The following is a 27,266-nucleotide window of genomic DNA, read 5'->3' as shown; positions in this document are numbered from 1 at the left end:
GCACAAAGTCCAGCTGGAGGCCAGACACAAGTGGTGTACCCCAGGGGTCAATACTGGGGCCAACACTGTTTGACACCATCATTAATGACCTGGATGACGGGAAGGAACACACACTCAGCAGGTTAGTGGATGATAAAAAATTGGGATAAGTGGTTTATACACCAGAAGATTGTGCTGCCATTCAGAAAGACCTTGATAGGCTGGAGAAATGAGCCAAGAGAAACCTCATGAAGTTCAACAGAAAAAAATAAATGCAAGAACCTGCACCTGGGGAGGAACAATGCCAGGCACCAGTACATGCTGGGGGCTGACTCTCTGGAAAACAGCTTTGCAGAAAAGGAACTTGGGGTCCTGATGGTCACCATGAGCCAGCCATGTACCTTTGCAGCAAAGGCGGCCAGCAGCATCTGGACTGCGTTAGGATGAGTATTGCCAGCAGATCGAGGGAAGAGATTCTTCCCCTGTACTCAGCACTCATGAGGTCACACTTGGAGTCATGTATCCAGTTCTGGGCTCCCCAGTGCAAAAGAGACACAGACGACTGGAATGAGTCCTTCAAAGGCCACAAAGATGACTGAGGGATTAAAGGGTCTGTAATACAAGGAGAGACTGAGAACTGGGGCTGTTCAGCCTGAAGAAGAGAAGGTTCAGGGGGAATTTTATCAATATGGACAAATACCTGATTGGAGGAGTGGATAAAGAAGATGGAACCAGACGCTTCTCAGTGGTGGCCAGTGACAGGACAAGAGGCAATTAGGTAGCTAAAAAACAGGACATTCCCTTTAAATATAAGAAAAAACTTTTTTACTGTGAGAGCAGTCAAACAGTGGAGCAGGTTGCCCAGGGAGGTTGTGGAGTCTGTATCCTTGGAGACCGTCAAAGCCTGACTGTACACAGCCTTGAGCAACCTGCTGTAGTTGACCATGACCTGCTTTGAGGGTGGGAGCTAGCGGTGGTGGACTAGATGATATCCAGAGATTCTTTACAACCTTAGTGATTCTCTGATTCAGTAAAGTCCTGGTTCTGACATAGATTGGTGAGTTTTGTTTTCAACTTTGTTTTGGGAAGAATGTAATAGTAGAAGCCATTGCAAATATGCAGCCATAGTGGGTTATCAGGATAACCCACTGAATAACGTGAAATTCCCTTGCAATTAGAAAAATTAATTGTACTCTTCCCATATAGATTATCTACAAGCTAAGGGAAGGTTAATATACTGTTCTTATTATTTAATCTGAATTTTTTAATAGCTCATGTGTACTCATATATAGTGATTATATGAAGTATCAGAAAATGTCATGAACATCAAAGTTCAGATTCCTTCCACCTAAACTTCATACCCCTAATTTTGATGAATTAATTTAAAAGTGTTGTCAGAGTGGCATCCCCCTAAATTCATTGTAGAGGGAAGACGGGCACTTTTGTGTCTGTGGTAGTACCTCCACGCCTGAGTATGTGCAAATGCCCCCGAAGGTGATGTGCTGGACATACTGAGCTAGACTTGTTTTCAAGGATTTGGGTATTACGTTGCTGTGGATTGAAACCCATCACCATTGTGACGAATCTGTTAAACATTGTGCTGAGATTCATTGCCCTGAGGCAAAGTGGTAGTTAAAGTGGGAAGGTAGAATTTGGCCATTCCAACAGGTGACTCAGGTCGCCAGAGGCCACATAGTGATGCAGTACCCCTAGAAGTATACTAGTGTTTTGTCCAGGTACTTAAAATTCAATTCTTAGTTTCCAGTTTAGGAAAGTTAGTTAGTTAGTTTTTGTTTAGGAAAGCTTTTCCCTCTAAGTGAAAGTCTTCACATTCATAGTGGATATCTGAGACATTTAGCTTCTAAAATATACTTTTTTTTAACCATTAAAACAAAAGAAAATGCATGGAGAATATTTTATTTCATTTTCATTTCACTCAATATTTTCCTTAGTAAATGCTTACTCATCTGTTCTAGTGGTCAATATTTATGATACATAATGAACATTAAAGCACTGGTGAAGTACCTCCAGGCTTCATTCAATATTCTGTACATACTCCTAATTTTGACATATCAATATTATGTGGATAACTGTCCTAATTTACAAGTCAGTCTCGAGACCCTTTTATTTTGCTTTTTCTGAAGGAGTAGTGTAAGGTCTAGTAATAATTTTATTCTTTTCCTCTTTCTCTTGATTCTATTAATGTTTGGCCTTGCTAAATAGGTATAAATCACAGTACAATATCACATTAAAAACATTTCTATAGAACTGAATTTGGAGCTGAACTGACAGCGTTAGGAGATCTCTATTCCATCTTCCCTACAAAGAGAACTGTTGAAAAGAGATCAGGTTGGTGACGCAAATCAGGAAATACTGTGAATTGATTTTTTTGGAAAAACGCAACAGAACCCCAGGGCAGGGGGTTCCAGGTATTTCACCATATTGAATGAACAAAGAATCATGCTGTATGCATTTATTATACAAGTATCTACCTGAAATTCTCAGAGCCCGTAGATTTTTAGCATGGAACATATGCATTGTTATTTTTGAGCTTTTCTTTCTTGCCATTCTCCCATAGATGGGATTCTTTCAGAAATCAGTGGGGGCTGAGGACACTGACATAACGGGAAGTGCAAGTCTTGGGCAGAGCAGTATGCAGTAAAAAAGAAAGGAACCCAACATGACACAATGCAGAAAAGATGTGTAACAAAACTGTATTTTCCAGTAGAGTATTTGCAGCCCAGTTCAAATGTCTCCCTAACCGTATTCTCTTAATTACTTTAAAAAGCACTTGCAATCCAAATTAAGCTCCAGGAATATGATATTTGACTCAGGCTTTCAGAGCTGACATAAATTCATTAAACCTTCCAAACCAATCCTCTTTGTTACTTTTGGCACATCTGCAAATTTTTTTATAATAAAACATTGCATAAAGGGCTTAGCAAATTGCATTTAACACCATGCCAGCAATGTAGCCCACAACTCTAAATGCTCCTAAATGAAGCCTTTGTCTTTCAGATCTGCAGTTGTTTAACAGGGTTCTCTCTATAAGTAGACATACATACATATAAATGTATATGTGTGTCTATGTGTATATATGTGTGTATGTGTGTATATTATATATTTGAATGCTGACAGATGCTGCATTTGAAACATAAGTGAAGGTAAGCTTTACTCCACTTCAAAAACAGTGAAAAATTAAATAGAGGAAAAAAACCCAACCTCGTAACCAATTTCGGCTTTTGGAAATAATGTTAGAATTGTATTGGAAGGACACTTATGAGGAGAGAAAAAAGATTCATCCCACTGCATAGAACAGAAATGAGTTAGAAATGTATTTTCACCATCTGCTGCTCTCATGAAATCTGGGGATTTGTAAACGGAGTAAATCTGAGATTTGGTGACTTTGCTGCAGAGTCTGTAATCTTGAGACAATGTTCTGCTGTTTTAGATGTACATTTTGTACATTTTAGATTAAGTATCTAAAAGACTGTGAGAAGTAAGTAGTCTGAGCCTCCTCATCTGTACAGTACATGAATATATGAACAGCTGTGGAGATGTGGAATGAAGCCTTTGCAAGGGAGAGTTGAAATGGTAACCGCAGGTAGTCACAGCCAATACTCCAGTCTCTTGCTTGTGATTCAAATGCTCCCTATCACTGCAAAATACCATCGCTTACAGTTGTAAGCAGATGTCTTTAAAATCAAGCTCACGCTGGGGGAACGTATTTTACTCTGTTACGAGAGGCTACCACAGAATCTGCTATGCTAAATGGCTCGTTACATGAAAGTTCCTGCTTCTACGCTGCATGGCCTCCTGCGTGTGTACCAGAGAGATGCTGCCCGTTGTTATGAACTGCATAGTTTTATCTGTCACAAAACACAAAGGCCTCTGGAAGTCTCCAACTTTATTTCACTCATGTACCATTTCTATGGTAATGCTGGGAGCAACAGCAGCAGTTCCCAGCCATATTTCTGCTCAGAAGGAAGCTGTTGGCTTCCTAGGTGTTATTTATGCATCTTTCATGGCAGTTAAGTCTTACCCAGTTTAAGAACCCCTGGACCAAGCAAAGTCATTTTACTTCTATTCATAAACTAAGCATAGTATTTTTACTGTTGTTTTATTCATAAGCAAGCAGCATATGTTTGCATCCAATAACCATTTTAAAGTAGGATAATCAATCCTAGAAATGTGTTAAGAGAAGCTGATACAAGTAATGCATGAACTTGGACTTCTGATCAAGCCAGGATCTCTGATGGTCTGGAGCTGGTTTTATTCTTACCATGAAGTTTTCATTCTTAGAGCCAGCAATTCCTGTTCCACAGTTACCTGGGAGACCTTCCTGCTCCAAGTGAGAGTTAACTTCCACAGCTGTGGAGATTTAGAAAGAAGGCGGCTCTTCATGGAAGAGCCTGAGATACAACCTTCCCTAGACCTTGAAGTAGTATAGGCGTATTTCATGGACTATAATGCAGCCCAGATCATTTGGGATTTGGTGACTGTTCCAGAGGGAAACTAGCAGAGGAAATCCGCTTAAGTGGCCATTAATATTTAATAAACTTTATTCAAATTACATCTGTCAACCAGACGAGCTTTATAGGCATCTGTTGTTCCCTCAGTTGGCATTCAGTTTGCTTTATGTATCTGAGATATGGATCAAATACCAATACTCTTGGTTCACTCTTCAACACTATAAATAACCATGCATGCAAGCAATTGCTTAAGCTTTCAGCAGCAACATACGTGACCCTGTGGATATTTGACCTCTTGTCTATCAGCATATCAGCTGTTCTCCTATGTTTCAACTCGGCAGCATGTGGCAGATCAGCTGTAAAAGCCATTAATAAGGCATTTGTATTGAAAGGATTCAGAAGTTCCTTTCCTGATTGCATTAAGGTCATTAAGATTTCTGCTTTTGTGGATGTGGTAGTTAAGGCAGATAACCACACACAAATACATGCACGTAGAGATTATATCTTCATATAAATTTCTGAAGGGGAAGCTTATAAATTGGTAAACAGGAATTTTCATGAACTAACAAAATGTAGTGAAAAGGTGGTCCAGTAAGAATAACTAATAATGTCAGTCTTCCAGGCTTCTTGGCAAGCCAGTGGAGAGCAGAGGAAAAGGATATTTTTTTTTTCATTTCCCATTTGTTAATAGGCTTTTTCTTCAAATGGGATACTTATAGCTTCCTTCTGCCATGGAAGTTGTATAAAATAAATGCATTATTCATGTTTTCATGTTTTTGACAGAACTTCTGCAGACAAGTGCCTTTCAGGAGGGAAGAGAAGGAAAAGCCAACCATGTGTTGGAAATACTAGCTGATATTTGTTAGAGATGTGGGAGAAAGAACTCCAACCAATTGAACTACACGAACTGTGGACTCCTAGACCAGTTTACCCATCTCAAGCCCTGCCCTTATCTTTATGGATTGTATTTATTTCACTGTGAAGAAATGAAAAGTTATTATTAATGTGATAACCAAATTCTCATTTAATCTAAGGGCACTTTTAACCTTTCTTACTATTGCAAAAACTAATAATCATTGAAAATAATACATTGTATTTTTTAACCATGTAAAGAGCACTACACAGTGCCCAGGATTCATAAAGGCCCTCACTCATTCTAAAGGCACTCATATAAAAACGGTATAAAGCAGATAATATATGGTACTAAGCTTTGACCAGTAAAGATAGCGTCCTCATCTTCCTGTCTTTCCATTTTATTTTTTGTGTTAATTCAATATCAAGTTTAATCAAGATCCAGGCAAGAGTCTCCCAATTGTCTGTAAAGAGCCCACTGCAAAGTGAACTATATTCTTTCATCAATGCAATGTAAAAAGTAGTAAATAAGGAATTATAAAGAAAACAAGCTATCCAATGCCACAAAATCACGTCATGCAAACCAACACTTTGGAGAGGTAGTACAGTTGTGGTTAATGCTAACAGTTGGTCCACTGTGGTATCATTTCCAGAACCACTTAAAAATTGATAGTAAGAATATCAGTGCAAGTCCTTAGACTGTGGCCAGCACAGCCCCATGTGCCTGTGTGGCAGGACATGAACACGGACAATAACAATAACCCTGTCTTTCATCCCTGTGTAAGAAAAAGAGCCAGCAAGATGCTGCGATTTAAATGGGAACTCATCTCTGGAAGTTTATTGAATGTCAGACATAATTAATTGATTCTTATAAGACCAATGTAAAGTTGGCAGCTACTACACAGTAGTTTTTATGTACAAGTTTTATACAATAGGAAATTTATAGCTAGAAAAATGAGGCCATAGACATGATATTCCATGGCTTTTCCCAGGAGCCCTTTGCATTTGATCCTCTTGAAAATTAAACAGCTTGTATCTAGAAAGGCCACCTGGTTTTCAATTTCAGGACCTAACTGTAAGTTTTGATAGCTCACAGGTCATCAAAGCTTAAGGCAACAGTAATGCAGAACAACAAATTCCTTTCATAACTTTCTTCCCATGAAACTTCTGATACATTTAATAAATAATAGAAAATGTTGGCATTTTATGTAAGATACCTATGGTTATATATTTGCTGCTACTTTTCTAACTTGCAAAGTCTAAATAGTATTTGAAGAAAAAATTAATGATAACTGTTTAAGCCGGATATATCACTAAAAAAAATTAATTCAGTCACTGAATTTAAAACTGTACTGCTGCTACCGTAATTTTACCCAGTCCATTTTTAAAGTTGTTGTTGTTTTTTTTTTAAGATTTTAGTTTACAGCAATGGGGCTCTTACAACTAGTATTACCGTGGTGACCAGATTTTGAAGCATATCTTGATGTATAAATTATTGATCAGAAAAGTATATATTATGCTGGTAATGTTACAGCCACACAAATATATTCTTGTTTTAGCTATTTGGTCAATTCCAGCATTGTCAGACAGCAAAAGGCATATCAATTTATGTGACATTATCAGAGCAGTATTCCACATGCCTTAATAGGTCTTACCTACCTCTAACTTCTATGCTTCAGTGCACCTAAATAACTTGGTTTACCACCTTGTGCAAAAAAACCAGTAATTACTGTATAGAGCGCAGAAAGCGAAAACTTAAGAAGCAGCTAAAGGCTCACTTGGTTTAAGACACAGCAAACTGAGGTAGGATTTTGATCCCTGATCCCTGCTTTACATGGGCCTTTGGCTCATGAAGTTTGTGAGCATATTCCAGCTGAGTGCTGTGGATCTGGGTAAGGATTTTTGCACTGCAGAAGATATATTTGACCAGGTATAGTAAATGCATTCACAGCGGGCACAGCATGCTGCAGCTTAATCTCTTGTCACCAATGGACCAAGTCTTATATTGCTTAAGTGCTAATATGCTAATCCCAACTTCTGGTACCAAGAGGTTAATGTGAGGCCTCTGCTTTAATTATCACTAAGACTGACTTACACATTAATGGGAAATTGATGAAACTCTTTAGCAATTGTAACACCCTCTGGAAAAAATATACAATTAATTCTTAAACTAAATCTGATAAGCAAATAATTTAAGTAATTTGTCAAATTCAAAAGCAATTGGGAACTCCAAAATAAATACAGCTTTTCTTTCCAGCTACAGAGTTAGAAACTAAATGAACGTTAATAAAAGAACAATGCTTTCTTTTGGAGAGGGGACTGTGGCTTTTTCTATTTGACAGGGTATTTCAGAGGAGACATGTTTCCCTTTGATGTGAAGAAAAAATCCTAATCCCTTTCATCTCAGCTTCTAGGTTTGGTGTGCAGCTAGTGACCCTACTAACACTGCTGATGTTTAATGCTTTCAATGCATTTTTATTTGCGCATTTTCAAGTTAGCAATGATGTTTATCGTGTTAAAAGACTAGCTGTAAGTGGAAGGATCAGAAAATGAACGTGTATCTGTTACTCACTTACTCTACTGGCACCATTTTACTGTTTGTATCTCTGATTTCCAGTGAGAGAGATTTGGGAACTGTATTCCTCTTTTACAATTTCTCATACCTTTAGGGGAAATTTCTTACCCAAATCATGCTGCTCTGAAACAAGCCCCCTGCTGTGCTGCTAAAAATGCATAGAAATTGCTTTTTATCTTGTTGAGTTACATATAGCATGCTTCCCCCAACCGATGCATTAAATATGCACAGTAACATCACACAGTTGCGGTATGAGTGCTTTCTCTCATAAATCAGATTCGGTGTCAGATTGTAACTATAATATGTATATTTGAAAATGCGTTTGTGACAGTGATGCAGATGTCTGTCCTGGCTCAGCCCCAGGACAGAGACAGGTCACTCAGCAGTCCCTCACATTTTGGAAATATCAGTAGGGGCACCTACAGCAGAAGGGCCCTGTGCAGAGGTGGAGGTTGTGGGCAAATCTGGTCTAAAAATCCTTGTTCCTGCTTTTAGATTTCAATGTTTTGTCCATATGGCTCTCCTGGCATGTATTTTCACGAATATTGGTCTTCTCTCAGAGGGAGGTGTTTACCTACTTCTGGAAAGAGCCTGGAAGTGAACCAGGGTTTGGATTAGCAGAGAGCTAATAATTTGAACATAAATGTATCCACAAACGGTGACGTTAGGGCTGATGGAGGATGGTGTATTTCCCTCAGTCACTGTGAGTTAATATATTCCTGTATTTCTAAATAATCCCAGTCTCGTGTCTTTTGAAATATTGATCCTTTTGAAATATCACCATTAAGACAGGATATGGTTTAGTGGGCTTGGTGGTGGGTTGACGGTTGGACTTGATGATCTTAAAGGTCCTTTCCAACCTTAATGATTCTGTGATTCTGTGGTATGACATATTATGGCTTCTGTTAGAGGTAAATAGAAACAACAGCTCAAAGATGAGTGTTTTCTTAGATGCTGAAAAATTCAGTTCACAACTCAAGATCCCAAAGTTTGAAAAGCGCCTCAAATATTCCTATGCATTGACTGCTTAATCTCCACATCACATACATTTCTGCATCTTGTATGACAGCAAAAGCGGTATTGCCACTTATTTGCTTTCAAACTAACATTAACTCTTCTGTCATAATGTCAAAGGTATTGTACTGAAGGCAACAGATCACTTCCCTCACACTTCTTGGGAGCATGGGACAATTATAGGAGCATGCACTTCCATGACCACTAAGATAAATCATTTTGCAAAAAACCCAAACTGCAGCCATGGTGCTGTTGCCATGTTTCTATTAATAGCGGTGAAATATATCAATGTCAGTTAGCTTATAGGTATAGTAAAATAGGTATTTTCCCAGAAAAATGTGTTTCTTACTTGATTGTTTACAGAACACTAATTGGGCATGAAGGACCTAGAATAAAAGAGAAGCAATTATAATCTGCAAGATCAATAATAAATAATCCTTTTGAAAGAACGTAGCTCTATGTTTATATCTCAGAGAAACCATACAAAACATTATATGGCAATATTACATATATTCCTTATACACTTTGGTTCCAGTTTATTCCAGGCGTAACTGACTGGTGCCTTTTTGAGTACTGCCATGACTCTCTGTCAGCTACTAGAAGTCACATGGTTCTGTCATATATATTCCACAGTAAAAGATTTTTTCAAAAATATTTACTTTGATTAGCACTTCTGACTGAATAATAACACAATTTTTTGTTTTTATGACTTTCTCATGCAGTGCTATCCCTTATGATAAAGATCATGCAAAATAAGGAATCACATTGCCCTTACAGCAAGTTTTTGGTTTTCGGAGGGGGGGGGAGGCGTTATGTGGCTTTCAGGAATTAGAAGTAGATGTAATCAGCGTGTAGATAGAAGCAGTTGTAAATAACCCAACGCTTCCATTCCAAGTCTTTATCGTAAATTGCCAGATGCTGGCGGTTAAAAGAAAAAAATATATGTATTATGAAATTGTCAGCTACGAAAGATACTTCCTGAGGCACAGCCAGAGTATGATGTGTTTGTTCCATGTTCAAGGGTTCTTTGAAGATTAATTTTATTGTCCATAACCTTGCTGCAAATAGCTGCATTATAGCTGTTCATACCTGACAAATTTATTTTCAGGTTTATTTCTTGTCAGAAATTAAGCTTGATTGAGCTGTAGAAACTCTGTTGTATAGCTGCAGTCATGGAAACCTCTGGGGTTTCTGTGGTCTGGCCATCAGCTTGACAATCATGAAGATCTGACAGACAATTTGGTCCTTCTTTTGCAACTATTCAACACTGATTTCCCCTTCTACAATCAACTCCTCATTGTCAATACATTTGGGAAACAGCTGTGTCTAATAAGTCATTTCAGGGCAAGGCCTGATATTTCCTTTTACTACTTCATTTTCTGTTTGCCTCCTAGAAATGGCCACCCTCTGAGGAGGTGGAACCAGTGACACAAGACTAATGACTCTTAGAGACTGGCCATCCATGCTTCTCGTCACAGTGTACTTGGAGCATAAATGTGGACTAAAAAGTAGCTCAGCTATGGCTCCATTTAACAATAGGAGAAAGAGCCACATGGTGTGGAAGCCTGAACATGCAGGAGAACTCTGTAACACATCATTTGTCCCTGATGTAGTGTTCCTTCCAGCTGGAGAAGTTCTGTTTCCAACGTAGACCTGGGTCTCCATGGAAAAAAAAAAAAAAAGCCCCAATGTACCTCTTTGGTTCATGTGGGCACAGCTATCATCTAAATTATGCAACATTTTTCTCCTCTAAGGTAATATGCTTATGAAATTTAATTAGTGTGAGGCACAACCATAAATCCTAATAGTTTCTGTAGGGTTTTCTACACAGGGAACACCTGACCAGGATAGAACAACCCACCAAAAAAATGCTCTGATGCAGTTCAGGGCTCAGTGCAGATCTGTCTAGAGTTTTTTTCTCTCTGGTGAGCTAATCCAGGATCTCAGGAAAACAGCCAAAAAACTAGATCCTGATACTAAATGTATGGACTAACACTGTAGGACAACAAGGGCAAAGCCAAGAAACGATTAATAGAAATCTATCACGTTCTTAGACAACTTCTAAAATTCATGAAGTTATAATTTCTGCAATTCTGTGTCTTATTTTTATATGTATTTAAGATAATATAATTTTATATGATTTTACAGCTGTTGGTCTCTTCTGTAAAGATTTTAGAAAAACTAAATATATATATACTATATATTTTGCAAATTGATGAGGAAAATACAAATGTCTGAATAGAATTGCATCGCATCAATATTTTCAGTTAGTTGTGTTTCACATCATCTACATTATTACTCCCAATAGCTATAGATACAGAAATAATATTATCTTACACATTCATGGAGAGAACATAATTCATCTATCACAACTTGGAATTTCCTGAGGTATTGTGTAGAAATCTAATTCTCCATACTATTTTGTAAGCTGATTCAGAGAGCCTTCCCATGTGATAAAGCAAGCTGTACTAAATTTATTACATTTTTAGATGAATGTCCATAGAATCTCACCAATTCCTCTTTTGTCCTTTTAACATCATATATGATATTTCCATAAGGATGGTTTTCAAAGTTGCTTTGCAGCCAGAGCTCTCACTAAATCTTCCAGGCTTATGTTGGTCAGAAAATCAGCAGGCTATGCCAAGAGCATTCAGTTGGAATTTTTACATTCAAGTATATTCATTCGATGGGAAACAAATGTTTTTTTACTAAATATGTGTTGTGACAACAGGAATACTGTGTCCTTGTCAACAACTGCATGATAAAATAGAGACATCTACTGGTTAAAATACGAAGTATCAAAGCATCTTTTGTGGAATGCTAGACGAAGGCTTGTCAGACTTCTCTCCTTTGCTTCCCCACTCTACTGCTGAGGTCCAAAACCTGCTCTTCTTTGCATAGACAGCCTTCTTTCCTTGGTGATCAGCACATTCGAAATAAAACTTAGCAAGATCTTCAAACTCCACTTGAGCACTCTGGTTAAAGGCAACAGCAAAACTCTCTTTGATTTCCTGAGAACAAAACTAGGCCCTGTGACCATGAGTGTTTGAAGCCTAATAGACATTTATATGTCTATTATAAACCAGTGGTTTCTGTAGACAAAACGAGTGGTTTCTGTAGAGCAGTGAATATTCAGCCCTTCTTCTGGCCAATATACAGTTTAGGACAAAATGGTCATTCCTTGAACACCCTATTCAGCACCTGCTCAAGTTATTCTTGCTAAAAGCTGAGTCTAAATTACAGCCCTAAACTGGAAGGTTTATATAACTTACAGGCATTTTCCTATCTAGGATGCTGTTAGTCTGAGCTCACAGCAGCATGAGCAGTATCTTTTAATAGTATTTTAAAAATAGATAATACATTTTGTGCATCAGGTCTTCATTCAATTACAATTTGACCTTTCTACATATGATGTGAGGACATTTATATATTTCTTTGAAGAACATTGGTACTCTGTGGATATGTTACAGAATAGATCACACTTTAACAAAAGCTTGAAACTGGAGTATTACAGATGAAGTTTCCAAAGTAATTCTGGAGGGACACCTAACAAGGAAAAGTTTCTAACACAGATTCTGGATCTGAACTCTGTTGCTTAACATTCAACCCAGTGAAAGAACTATTCTTGATCAAAAGCCTATCTTTGCAAATTTTGGCTGTGTAACCATAGCAGGAGGTAAAACTTCTAGCAGCATAGCTCTCAAAATCACTGGAGAAACAAACATTCTTACCACATGAAAGAATTAATTAAACATGACAGACAGACTTGAAAAGAAGGGTAAGGAAGTCTAGTCAAAATATGTAGCTCTGTTCCCAGATCCATCCCATCAGTCTTGTCATCGTAGCTCTACCAGCAGTGTGTTCCCATGGGTTAAAAAAAGTCTAAAATAGGAGCACTCCAATAAAGATTGGCTGTCCTCTGCATCAGCTTTCAAAGAACCTGACTCCATCTTTTCCTGAATGTTTGGAATTCCAGGAGCTGCTGAAGTTGAAAGATGAGAAGTTAATAATCACTTGATTCACCACCAGTAATAGTCATAAGCTCTGATTATATTACCTGCTTAGATTATCTGATCAGGACAGGATGTGCAGGATGAATATTTATTGCACCTTCAGAAGCTCTCTGAATCTGTGTCTAGGCCTTAAAGTATCCTGTTTTTCACCAAGGTGTCTAATGCTCTGGAGTGCCATTTTAGCTATCAGTGGCAAAAACCATTCTTCCTGAACTACATCCTTTCCAACAGAAACAAGATTAAGGCAAAAATGTTATAAAAGATCCATCATCCAAGTGATTTGTGTTAAGCTAACTCTCACCTAACTGATTTAATCAACTTGCCAGCTGCTTAGGACCATGGTAGGGGAAATCAGAGTTCCATGAGTTTATTCAGCAGACTGCTTTCTGCTATAGTGTTACTCCAAACAGCCCTCACCAGAGTTCTCCATCTAATGATGTTGATACTTAAGCTACTTAAATATTTTATGTAAGAATCACAATTTCCATGCTGCAACAACTACATTGGGTTTGCTGTCCTTAATGGTTTATTTAGAATCTTGACGGTTTATTTAAATAGGGCTCCACTCCACCTCAGTCTGAAGTGTAGACGTAGCCTATGAATGCTACCTGTTACTTTACATTTACAGAATACTTTGGCTTTACTAACTATTTAGTTTCTTCTCCTCCGGGTTCTCAAGTTGTCAGCTTTGCTTCTTAGTAACATGTCTTCATGGTACTGAAACTGGTGGGAAATTTTTATAACACATCTACCTCTAACCAAATCAATTTTATTTCTTTATTGACTGGATTAACACTAGAATCTTATTTAAATTGCTGCACATTTTTTTCATCCCCTATAATTAGCTTTCCCTAACACTGTATTTAACTTTTAGGGGTTTATTTAAGAAAAGAGATTCTAAAATTTCAAAGTTAATCAAGAGCAATATGCAGTGAACCATGGAGAGAAAAAAATACTTTAAAATAGCAGTAGGAGACTGAATAATTATTCAATCATTATCCAATATTATTCAATTATTCAATAATTATTCCAGCAGTTCCTCCTTTCATAGGGAAGTTATGAATGGATTATCAAGTGATCATCATGTTATTTGATGACTGTGTTCTCAGTATGTTTTGGTAGGGTTGTTGTGTAGTTAAAATAATTAAACTTACTCTAAAAGAAATTAAAGAATATAAAATAACCTCTTAATAAAACATACTGAAAAGAGAAATTATTAATTATGGGGAATTGAATATTGTTTAATGATTTATAACAAGATAAGCATAAAATAAAGTATTATATATCAGGACTTGACTCTCAAGTTAAATCAGTGTCCTTTTTTAAATATATTTTTAGTAAATTTTGTTAATTCAAGAAGCTGAAAACCCCACAGAGAATCAAGTCCTTTACATTGTGAATGGAAAAGGTATAGATGGAAATTTCTCACAGTGGGTTAGGATTAATTCCCTCCAGGAAATGCAAAAACCTAAAGGCTGATAAACAGGTTGGTCTATTTTCTTCAGCTTGATCTCATGCTCTTTTTTTTGGTTTTTTTAATTTATATTAAATCCATAGTCCCCATGGTTATGGGCACAGTCTTCGAAGCATGAAATGAGTGTAACTAATAAATCAATGTCTGCTATAATTTTATAGCATCCTGAAACATATGATATACCCCACATATAATATGAAGGGTTCATATACTTCTGTTGAAGCTATGGTTAATATTTTAAAAGTTATAAATGCAAGTCTATGTAGTAATGAGAAAAAGTATCATATTGCATATATTTCCAGCAGAAGTCTAAATTGGTTATGAGGGAAAAGGGAAAAAGAAAGGAAAGTCACCTTACAGTTAGTAAAAAGAAGACAGTTAAGATATGTAGGCCTTTAACTACACATGACTGTATTGCAAAAGGGGAAACAACAGCCTGGATTGATTTCCTTAACAATTTCTCTGATTCCATAAGTGTGGGAAATACTGGCATAAGCTTTATATAAACCTATAGATTGATGTAGATGTTTTATACAGAGCTGTAGTTCTAAAATATATATAGAAACTGACATGAAGCCAAAATAGAAAAATTATTTTAAAAGTGTGAGTAAAGACTATGTCTGAATTTTGTGCCCATCATAATTTCAAATAAGGCTGAGTAGCAAATCACTTCGATAGATAACAGCAGATTTCAGGTGGGAAGTCATCCTTACTCACTGCTTTATATCACTAAAAGTCAGTATCTGTCAATGCTAAAAAGATGATAGAATGAGAATAGTTTAAACAAAAACCTTAATACGGCTGTCAGCAAATTAGACGGAACTGTACAGTCCTGGATAGTAATCTGAGGTCTCAGGTGTAAACAAATTCCATTAAAACTGAATGGCAAATACAAACAGTGAGAAGCAAGAAATTTCAGTTCTAATTTCCACAACATTTTGTTTTGAAATCAGTTACATCCAGCTTTCTGGCTTACGTTGAATGTTAACATCAAAATTAGTAGCGTCAGAATGAATCTGATGTGTTGATTTCCCCCATTATGTCCATTCAACAGCCTACACTAAAACTTCTCAGACCTAAACAATTGGTGTTTGATTTTTCATTACTCCTGCTTGTTTAGCTCTACCATGATTTGCCAGATGTTTTTAATAACTTATTTAATGTCAAGCAGCAAAAGGAATCTCTCACCTCTGGTGAGATTCCCGCCTGCTTCAATGATATTTCATCTGAGAAACAAATATTGACCCAGTATTATCTTTCTTTTGCCAGTTATAAATTGTATACTTTCCATACCTTCATGTAGTTAAGGTGTTGGGATGAAAGGGTTCTACAGGGGGTGTTGGGTGCACCACGACCGCGCAGCGCGGCACCTGCTTTGCCGCCGTCCCGCATTCAGCACCGGGGTGGCGGACAGCTCCCAGGCCCGCCCCGCAGGGTCCTAGCGCCCCCCGCTCCCAGCCTGGCGTCCTTTGCGCCTGACCGTCAGCCCAGCCGCTCGCTGGAGATAACCTCCCTCTTTGGCTTGTGGGGTGGGGCTGTTTTGGGGTTGTTTGGTTGTTTTTTTGAAAATGAAAGTCCTGGTAATGAAGCCAATGTTTTGTGCGTGCAAGGAGCGCAGAACAGATCTTGCATATGGTCAGGAGACCATATGTTAAAGGGTTGGAAAGTGCAAGCTCTTTGTCATGACTTAGGTGGAAATTTTCAAGATTCTAGTACATTCACCTAACCAACAATAATCAGCTTTCACTACCCGAAAATTAGACAGCTCATACAAAACACAACCTAAACATAAGAAACATGCCAGCTGTGATCATCAAAAACTTTAGAAAACTTCTGAATAAGCACAGGCAGGGACTTTATTAAAGACATCTCATTCATTTTTTGCAAGTTTAGCTGACTTTTCTTACACACATGGGCAAATTGTTTCATCTAAACCCAATATTTAGGGAGGTCAAAAATCTCTGCAGACATAAAACTATTTTATAAAAAAAAGCCTTTTAACCTGACTCCTGAAGGTAACTTTTTGTTTTTATCTGTAATGGGGAGTTAAATCTCTCCCATTCTCACACAGCAAATAAAACTTTAGCTAGATACTTTTTATTTTCACTGTAACCTACATTACATTAAATGATTTGACTGATTAAACTAGTTACACTATAATTTCAAACAGGTACCAGCTCCACTTCTGTCAGTAACATGACAGACAAATTCATGGGCTCATCCAATTCCTAGTGAAAAAAATAAAGCAATTCATTTACACTGACTCTGGATCTGCCATTTCTTCCACATTACCATTTCTAGTGGGCAGCTTGCTATTTATCATGGAATAATTGATTTCCTGTCTCCAGCTGAGATAGCCTTTTACTGTTCAACAAAAAAAATGTAAGAACTTATTTGATATGGATTTAAATCTGTTAACAAGCCCAAAGTAACGCTCATTAGCTTTGGGATAAATAAACAGTATTCAGGGTTGCCTCTATTGATGCTGAACTGGATACATACACCTCTTTTCAAATTATGAAGCCTGCCTTCAGCTGTGACTGCTTAAGGTCTCCCATCTTTGCCAGTCTAACAGCGCCAAAATTATCCTCAACTTTTGCTCATAATTAATTACAGCAGGTTTCTTCAGGGCTGTGCTGAAGATTCAGCTCATAGTCACACTTGTAAACCGTTACTTTTGCCTACTGCAATTTCTCCAGTCTCCAAGATCTCTGTCACCACTTTTTGATCCCAATATTTAGTAGACACATCCTGCAAATTTTAGAAATGTTATAAGTAATTTTCTACTATGTAAAAAATTAATGTGCCACTAGTGTAGTGTTCCAATAGACTTTAATGTCCCCTCTGTCAGATTCATAGAGACTCAATCCACATTCCCACGGTTCTCATTTTCCCATATTATCCACTGGAAGATTGCGTTATACCAAGCCACCTCCACATTCAGCCATAATCAAATGCTCAAACCCACATTTTACTAAATCCTGATGCTGAAATTCTAGGTGGTGCAAACCCCAAGGTCATCCTTCCCTAAAGCAATAATCAAGTCATTAAGTAAATGCAGTTTGCCCACCACAGAGTGCAGGAGGGATGTATTCTATTAGTTATCCTAATAGCATAAATACAAAAAGCAGTAATTTACCTGTAACAGAATGCAGGAGAGATGTATTTTATTACTGTTAATTTAAACCAGAAGTATACCAGGCTGCACCGAAAGAACATAGGATCCTTTGAGAAGCAGATTTATCCCCTCTGAGAGTCTAGGTCTTCTAAGGCAAATATTAGTCTATGGAATGGGAAGGTCAGCACAAAAGTGGAAGAGGGATAGATATGGAAAGGCTTTGTGAAAAAAACTGGACTCCACGCAGGGCTCTCAAGAAGGAAGGATATCAGCTACACAGAAAGGCTTTATGAATGTACTTCTGAAGTGAAGGATGTGGCAAGACAGTAGTAATTTCTCAGGTCAGGTAAACCTACCAGAGCCAGTTTCAAAATACCTTGCTTAGATATAGCTGTGCTTGAAGAAATTTTGAGTGACCTAGTGGTAAAATCTCAGCTTTAACTACCTGTTACTACCCCTCCTGCTAGACTTACCGTCATTATGATCACGCTGATGTTATCATCATTAGTCTCCCATGGCTACTGGAATTGGTATGCAACAAACTACTACTTCCCTTGAACCTCCTCAGACACAGAGCTGAAGGACATCACATTACAGAAGCAAAGGCAGTTCCTTTGACTACCTGCCCTCAGCTTCACTGCTGCACATGTTGGCTCCCAGTCTGGGTGATCTTGACAGGGCAGGACATATGCCACTTAAGAAATTACTACTTAGGTAGAGTCACCACTGAACTTCATGGAACCATGAATAAAACATCTAGAAGTGCTTGAATTCACTATCTTAATGGGAACTCAGGCCTGTCAAGCTGAATTGAAGACAGAGCAGTGGCTGCTTATCTACCGATGAATTCGTAGCCACTTCTCCTATCTAAAGTTATTATAGGGAGTGTCTGTGGAGCTAGTCATGAAATCTTTAGTGAAAACCTCCTAAATGAGCATTTCTAGACTAAGCTTTTAAGGTGACAGTCATCCCAGTGCAAAGAGACAAAAGGAAAAGACTGTGCATCACTTAGGCACCAGAGAAATACAACACAAAGAGCTTAACCTCCAAATATGGAAGGTAATGTCAGGCTTAATGAATATCCCTGAAGTATCAATGAAGAACATTCTAATTGAGTCCTTAAAAATAGTAATAATAATGATCTATGAAAAAGTAGAAATGAAAGGTCAGAAGTCTAAATAATGTCATCAGGGAAGGAGATCAAGAGCAGCAGAGAGAAGCTGTTCAGTGATTACACATGCTGTCAGAGCCATTATCAGATGTGTTCCTGAAAGGGCAACTGTGATAGAGCTGTAAGCTGAACTAAATTTATGTTATTTTTTCCCTCTTTTATTCCCCTCTCCTCCATCTTATTTTTCAAAAATTGAACACTCTATTCTACACAGAGCTGTTAGACCTTTGCCAGGAGTCTGCAATCAGAGGTTATTCTAGAGAGGTAAAAAGAGACGAAAGGTGTACTCTGAAAGGATAGATGTGCATAAGCAGTGGCAATTTTCCACTTGTAATGATGGTTTGCAGGTCCTGCAAGATAACTACAAAGGACATCTGTTTTGAGACTTTATGACAGAATGATATAAACACGTTTCTTACTACATCATGAAATTCTGTCTTCACTCTTGCAAATACTGACTCAGCTCTAATACTAACAGAGTCGAGGCCAAGGCCAGAGTACCTGATGTGACTGGAGGCTGTCTTATTTAGTTCTCAGTAATAGTTTTAGGATAATTTTAAATTGGTATGTAGGTCTAATCTTAGTAACTGGCAATGAATTTTTCCATTACTTAAGACAACGAGTATTTGCAAACTTATACAATACATCTATTCTTACATAATTTTCAGTGTTGCAGAACTATTAAGATTGTCTAGAATTGGGAAACTTAAGGCTTGACATAATAGAGTTTGAACCAAATCCAAGTAGGGTTTGTCACTGTTTGTCTCCTTTTTCATGTCTCCTGGCCAAGGACTTCATGTTAATAAAGAGCATTAGCCAGTAAAGGCCATAGCCCGCTATCAGTAGCAAAATGTCTTGCCTCTTTGTTGAACTTTTTCAGGGTGGCCTGCTGAAACCTCAGATTCAAAGTAATAGATTTCTAAGTCTGCCAGACGGTTCATGATGTGAGCTGTGACACACTGGTACGTATTCTGAGTGCAGAATTGCCAGCAGGCAGGTGTGAACTGAGTACAGCCCTCTCTGTAGAGCAGCACAATGTAGAATTGTGGGCCAGAAGCAAGAGGTGAGGCTTGTAACTGGGAAGTCCCAGGGACACAATGAAGGGAGACAACGAAGAGAGCAGGGACAGAGATGCTGTCTTAGGACCTTGTTCTGCAGTGTCTAGCAAGGAACAGCAGTGGCAGCTGCTGAAAGCAGTGCCGTGGTGCTATACCGATAAATGCTATTATTAGCTGGTAAAATATCCTTGTACTTATCCAGTTTGCACAAACATGAAAATGTGGTTCTCCTTTGCATTGCTGAAGGAAAGTATAATGGCCCCTCTCCCCTAAGTATCTACAGACTGATGTCCTGACTGTTCTTGAAATTCCTCACATGATAATCCTTAGAGTTGGAAGGCAGTTCAATTTTTAGTGTTGTCTTTGCTGCTCCAATATGCATCTCGTTTAGATAGTCCCAGGTGTCAAGAACAGGACACACACAGACTTGGGCCGATGTACAAGACAGTACTCCTACTGAGAAAAACTTTTTGTTCCATTCAGTTGCAAACTCAGTATCACAATCTGAAGACTGTTGACAGCAAAAGATGCTGCTGATTTAAACTGTTTTCCATAAACTTCCCATCAAGCCTACAAATATGTCTTCCGCTTTCATGGGCTTACTCCCTCAGAGGAATGAAAATCTCCATGATCTGACCTACTCCTTCTGCCAGTGTGGCTGTGAGTTGGTGGATTGTCTGGGCGCAAGCTGGGAGCTCTGTGCTACAGGTTAAGGACACTTTTATGCAAGGTACAGCATGTCCTGGTGGCTACAGGAAGCTCACAGGTTTCTCTGAAGAAACTAGACCAACTCCAGCTATCTATCTGCCCAAAGCTAGATCTAGACACCTGTTTCCCGAGAGCAGATGCTTCTGAGAATATGTAGGTAAGTGCCCAAGAAACTTGCTGAACAATGACTCTTTTTTCTTAGTCTTTCTTCTAAAGCCAGAGCTAAAGATACTGCCAGAGCACTTTTATTTGAAGATAACATCATGCCTTTAAATGCAGAAAGAGAATAATATGTAACAGTCTGATACATTTCAGTGTCTACGGAGGCAAGAGATTTGAAAAGTAATGAGACTATATTGCTATCTGTTATTTAAATCATCTAGGTCCACCCTAGATCCCCCCTTGGAACAAAAACTAAGGAAACAACATTGATAGTAAAGTTTTACCTGAGTACAGATTGAAACCTATATTAATCAAATATACTGCACTGGCTGTTGGATATGCCTCAACTGAACTTTCCCTGAGCAGCTATACTTTAGTGTGAACCTAATGTACACTTTTCCTCTGCTTTATATAACAATAACACCAGCATGTCAGTTATGTCAGGAGCCTTTTCACAATAGCCGTTGTTGCAGAACTGAAGCCTGTTGCATTACATCTTGCTTTGCCTCAGTTTGTACGTTCAGTCTATGCAGAAATCCTCACAGTGCTGGCAATAATGAGTAATGAGATGAATGCACAGGAAAAAAAAGCCAGGTTTTAGTGGCAATTTAATACTGGGAAACCACTACATTTTCAGCTTGTTACCAGTTCTTGCCCCCACAAAAATCAGAAACAACAGTATCTGGAGCAGCCTGCTAAGACGGCATCGTTAACTAAAGGAATGTTTTACTATTCATTGCATCAAGCAGCAGATACAAATGTCTCACATCCAGCCTATAAGAAAGGAATTTAAATATGTCCATTCTTTTAGAAGAATTTTGCAATTTGTAAGGAAATATTTTTAAATTTTAGTAATAGTTGGATTTTTATGTTTTTGTAGAACCATAGCTAAATGACATAAACTGCCAGAATCTCTCATTTAAACAGAATACTGTTTATATTCTGAAATGCAGATTAAATATAGTTTGTCAAGAATTATATAGCTAAACTGTGGTCATAGACTGATCACCTGGAGTACACAAAATTTTCCAGGCATTTCAATCCAGAATACAGTTCCGGAAACATGCCAAGAACACAAGAAGTTTTGTTGGTAAATATTCAGTCAGTGGAGATTTTATTTACTCTTCTGTATCAGCATAGCTAGCTGAGCAGATTGCTACAGGTCTGTCTTCTAAACTCAGTGCTTCTGTTAATATAAGCTATTGTAATATAAGACCACATCTGGTCTGTAAGAATCTACCAACATAATACTATCTGCAAAGTGTTTGTTATGTAGACTCAGAATAGGGAGTCTTTTCTTCTTTTTCTCATAGCTGCTATTGCTCTTCCTAGTGATCCCCTGCCATTCTTTGCCTAATGAGTTGTAAAATCTAATCAATTGCAACAATTAAAACATACTGTGTGTGGAATGATGCACAACTTTAATTACACAACAAAGTCCCAGACAAACAAAAGCTTGAGATTCTTACATCGGAAGAAACCAAAATACTCCCTTTTGCTTTAAATTTTTTTTCACCAAGAACAGATTCGTGCTTATAGATGATCTGTATAAAACACTAAAAATTCCAGGCCTGCTATTCTGTAGATTTTGTTCAAACTGCTGGCAGAGTTCAGGCTTGCATGTTACCAGCATATGAATGAATGGCTGGAATAAACAGATAGATGGTTGTTGTCAATAAAACACCCTGTGTGGCAACTCTGATCAGAAAAGTTCTGTATTCAAGGGCTACAAAATGCACAGAGTTTCAGCACTGTCACACGGTATATGAAGGGGTGCTATACATTGACTCACCTCTTTTCTAGGATCTTTTGTGTGCTGGTGAACACTTAGGCATAAAATAAATTCCCTATGACAGACTGAAATGCTAGTGTTTCCTAATTAAAACCAGTTTGATGACAATCAGGCAGATAGGTTCTCATGATTCTATTTTTTAAGAACAATGCATGTCAAGTAATTGTGTCCTTGTATTGTACAGCTTTCTCCTGTGCTGTTATTTGTATAGTGATGCCGGTCCCAATGAGGAAGCAATCAGTCTGACAGAAACTGCAAGCTCAACAATTCAGATCTGTGGCATGTTTATTTGTTCTTTGAATTGTGAAAGTATAATTATGTTACTGAGTATGTTGGAGAACTCGAGCACACATTAGCTATTTCACAGTAATTTCAGTGAAGTGGAGAACCTAGTATACGTTATTTAAGCTTCAGACTTTTTCACAGTGAAATTCAATCCAGGGAACTTTCACAGTTTGAAAGGTAGCTATTGCTCTCCAATAGTGTTGCCTTTTGTCTGCTTCTGTCCTCGCTACAGGACCTCACAAATTTCATTATTCAGCCCTGCCTAGGTATATAGTGCTATTACTTTTATGCTTTACTAAGATTGGCTTCTTTTGTTGTTGTTTTAAAGGGACGTATAGCCCTTCTAAATAGGATACATTAATCAGAGTATGTTTTCTGAATGGGCTGTGTGAAGGATGAAGATAGGTTGTCCACAACTCACTTGGCAGGTGAAATAAATGGATCTTATTCCTCCAATAAATATGGCTTAAAAAAAGAAAGGCAAAAGCAGCACTGGTAGGGAGAGATACAAATTCGTTTATAATACTTCAATATATGAAAGGTACTACCTGTTCTGTACTATTAGTAGCTGAAAAAAGGCCAAAGATGGCACATAAGTATAAGATGATGCCAAATACGGACCCTCACACCACAAGCAATTTCAGTTTGTGCTTAGAGAGCTGAATTTGGGCTTAGTAACCCCTAGCTGAAACAGGCTTACTGCTACTTTTCTCAACGTTAGACTGAGGTGGCCTTTCCATCTGGGGAACTGCTATCACCACTGTGACCAATCTCTCCCCATATACTCCTCACACCTACGTTCTGCTTCGCTGCTTTTCACTCTTCTTGGGTATTACGGCAATTTTGTCAGGCTTAGTGTGTCCTTGGAAGTACACCAAACATCACCAAATGGATTTAACAGTATCACTTCTGAGAAATGAGAGCCAATGCTTTTATGAATAAGCTTAAACTGAGCTTTAAAGCAGAAAATAATTTATTTTAGTATTTCTAATAGAAACTTGGATTTACTTAGGACTTCTAACCAAACCAATATATTTTTTCCAATTAAGGTGTTACAATAATTTTTGCATCAGTTTAACACTTTGCATGCTCTCTTGAAGCTGCCCATATTCCTTTGGGTATAAATAACTAAACTCTGCAGTAAAACCATTAGGTTCTCTGATAGATTCATTTCTTTTCTCATAATATTGGTTCTGTAAATGAGAATGACCAGCTATTCCAGGCAAAATGGAAGGCTGTGAAATATGGAGGTGCCTGAACTTTATCAAAATAAATGACACAACATTTCAGGAAACCTGTCTCCTGAGACAGAAATTGAAACATTATTTCTAGGAAGCATTCGTCTACTTACATATTTTAATCATGATGAGAAACTGGGTTCACCTTCACACTACTGCTTATTTTTTAACATCTTGCTCTCAACCTAATTCAGGGCCAATGCCTTCGATTCTTGTAGCACCTGAAATTTGTCTAGACATGACAAGTTGGTAGGACTAGTCTCCTGAACAATGCTTCTTGTTTATTTTTCTTCACTTTTACTTCAGACTCATAAATTTATGCATGGCTAGGAATGTGTGCACTATGTACTACTAAACTGACAGCTTACACACAGTGTTTCCCAATCACTTCTCTGCACTGTGTGAAGTTTTACATAATTACACTTAATGCAGAAAATTAATAATGTTCTGCACATTAGCAGGAACTTTATATCCTTCACTTGGTAACTTGCAATAATAAATATCACCTCCCATTGTAATTTAAAAATGGTAAGACCAGTCACGGCTTGCTTTCTGGAATGAATTGCCTTACTGCAGGCAGTAAAACCATCAGGTTTTGACTGTGTCTAAGATGATTCTAATGTTTTCTCTCTGTACAAAATCAAAACATTGAAACAAAATAATGAATGCAGCAGCCAAAGCAGCTTCCACCACTCTGAGTTTATTTGACACATGCACATTTGAAAGGATTTAAGCAAGCCCTAACAAATATACTTGTTTCAGTCTAACCAAAACATTGTTTATTTTGTTTTACAGATTTTGGCCATTGTGTCCATTCTGTTCATCGTACTGTCCACTATTGCTTTGTCTCTTAACACACTGCCAGAGCTTCAAGAAACAGATGAATTTGGGCAGCCAAATGATAACCCTCAGCTAGCACATGTTGAAGCTGTGTGTATTGCTTGGTTTACCATGGAGTATCTTTTGCGTTTTCTGTCCTCACCAAATAAATGGAAGTTCTTCAAAGGCCCATTAAACGTCATTGACTTACTGGCTATCTTGCCGTACTATGTCACCATTTTCCTCACGGAGTCCAATAAAAGTGTCCTGCAGTTCCAAAACGTCAGACGTGTGGTTCAGATATTTCGTATTATGAGGATCCTAAGGATTCTTAAGCTTGCCAGGCATTCAACGGGCCTTCAGTCTTTAGGTTTTACGCTCAGGCGCAGTTACAATGAATTGGGCTTGTTGATATTATTTTTAGCCATGGGAATAATGATATTTTCAAGTCTTGTATTCTTTGCTGAAAAGGATGAGGATGCTACAAAATTTACCAGTATCCCTGCATCGTTCTGGTGGGCAACAATCACTATGACTACAGTAGGATATGGTGACATTTATCCTAAGACGTTATTAGGTAAAATAGTTGGAGGACTTTGCTGTATCGCTGGAGTGCTGGTCATAGCCCTGCCTATACCAATTATTGTGAACAATTTCTCAGAGTTTTATAAGGAGCAGAAAAGACAGGAGAAGGCAATTAAGAGGAGAGAAGCACTTGAGCGAGCTAAAAGAAATGGAAGTATTGTCTCCATGAACCTGAAAGATGCCTTTGCTCGCAGTATGGAAATGATAGATGTAGCAGTAGATTCAGGTAAGCCTGGAGAAGCAGCCAATCCAAAGGAGACGTCCGATGATAATCACCTGTCCCCAAGCCGGTGGAAATGGGCCAGAAGGACCATGTCTGAAACAAGCTCAAACAAGTCTTATGAGAACAAATACCAAGAAGTTAGTCAACAAGACTCCCATGAGCAATTAAACAATGCCGCAGCATCCTCCAGCCCGCAGCACCTCAGTGCCCAAAAACTGGAGATGTTGTATAATGAGATTACTAAAACTCAGTCTCAGCCTAATCTTAATGCTGGTTACCAAGACCAGTCAGCAAAGCCACCTGTGTATGAAGAAGAAATAGAAATGGAAGAAGTTACAGGTCAGAGAGATCCGTTGCCAACTGGGCCTATGGACATCATAACAGACATGAGAAGCACATCCAGTATTGACAGTTTTGCCAGTTGTGCGACTGACTTCACAGAAACGGAGAGGTCTCCCCTTTCTCTGTTTCCTGGCTCTCACTTGCAAATGAGATTTCCAGCTGATGCTGTTAACCTGGAAGACAGCCAAAGAGTAAGGAGTTCTCAGTTCATACCGTTCACAAAAGACAGAATGGTTTCTCCAACGGATGTCACCTTTGACTACAGTCCAATTGACAGAGCTGTTATCAGCGATGGCAGTGGATCCCAAACTCTTTTGCATGGTCATTTGCATTTAGACACTGCCGTGGAAAGTCCCAAAAGTTCCCTGAAAGGTAGCAACCCATTAAAATCTAGATCCCTTAAAGTTAATTTTAAAGACAACAGAGGTGGTGCTCCACAAACTCCACCGAGCACTGCAAGACCACTGCCAGTAACGGCAGGAGCAGACTTCACACAGGCCACCCCTCAGCACATCAGCACCATTCTCCTAGAAGAAAATTCACCCCAAGGTGAACGCCCTTTACTTGGTGCTGATGCATCAGCACTTTGTCAGGGACCTGTTAAAAAATCATCCCCTCTCTTTCCCAAACAAAAGATTTTCACTTTCCCTTCAAAAGAGAGGAGGAGCTTCACTGAAATAGACACTGGAGAAGAAGAAGAGTTTATGGAGTTACATGGTATAAAACATGAAAAGCAACAGGATATCAAGACAAATTGCTGTGGGGATAAACACAGTGACGGCAACCATTTAACAGAGGAGCCACAGGTCAGCTCTTCACCCAAAAGCATGAGCCACAACTGTACCCAAGACATTTACCATGCTGTGGGTGAGGTAAATAAAGACAGTAACCAAGAAGGTCACAAAATGGAAAACCATTTATTTGCCCCAGAAATTCATTCAAGTCCAGGAGAAACTGGTTACTGTCCCACACGCGAAACTAGCATGTGACTAGTTACAAAAGCAATAAAAATACTTTTTCTTAAAACACAGTTAGTAATGCCTATGAACTAAAACATGGAAAGCCTCAAAAAAGTGCATAAAATGTTATTTTTGCATGGCATGAAGAGTTGTTTAGTTTAAATACTGTTTAATTTAAAAAAAAAAAAGACTGCTTTTTGTAACAAACTGAAAAAAACGGGGAAAAAATTACTCGAGAACAGTGAATAAAATAAAGAGAGCTCTGTTAGGAGCCAGTGTTCTGCAACATCTGACATTTTTGATCCTTTCACTTATGATTGTAGACAGATTTTGAACTCTTTTAACTTTTTTTTCTTGGTTACAATGAATTTTAGAATTTGCACATGAAAGGATGAAATGTCAATGCATGCATTCATAAAGATGTGAA

At 38.2% G+C, this 27,266-nt stretch overlaps 1 protein-coding gene across 1 annotated transcript in view; it reads left to right on the top strand.

The window, feature by feature from the left end:
* Positions 1-26,869, top strand: part of KCNB2 (potassium voltage-gated channel, Shab-related subfamily, member 2) — a 43,302-nt gene extending 16,433 nt beyond the window's left edge. The window contains exon 2 of the mRNA XM_010282879.1: positions 24,674-26,869. Coding sequence (XP_010281181.1) covers positions 24,674-26,869 — 2,196 coding nt within the window. The remainder of the gene's footprint in view (positions 1-24,673) is intronic.
* The last annotated feature ends 397 nt before the right edge of the window (positions 26,870-27,266 follow it).

Source organism: Phaethon lepturus, unplaced genomic scaffold, assembly GCF_000687285.1.
Source record: "Phaethon lepturus isolate BGI_N335 unplaced genomic scaffold, ASM68728v1 scaffold17092, whole genome shotgun sequence".
Lineage (NCBI taxonomy): Eukaryota > Metazoa > Chordata > Aves > Phaethontiformes > Phaethontidae > Phaethon > Phaethon lepturus.
Note: the sequence above shows the minus strand (reverse complement) of the source record. Positions and strands in the feature narration are given on the sequence as shown.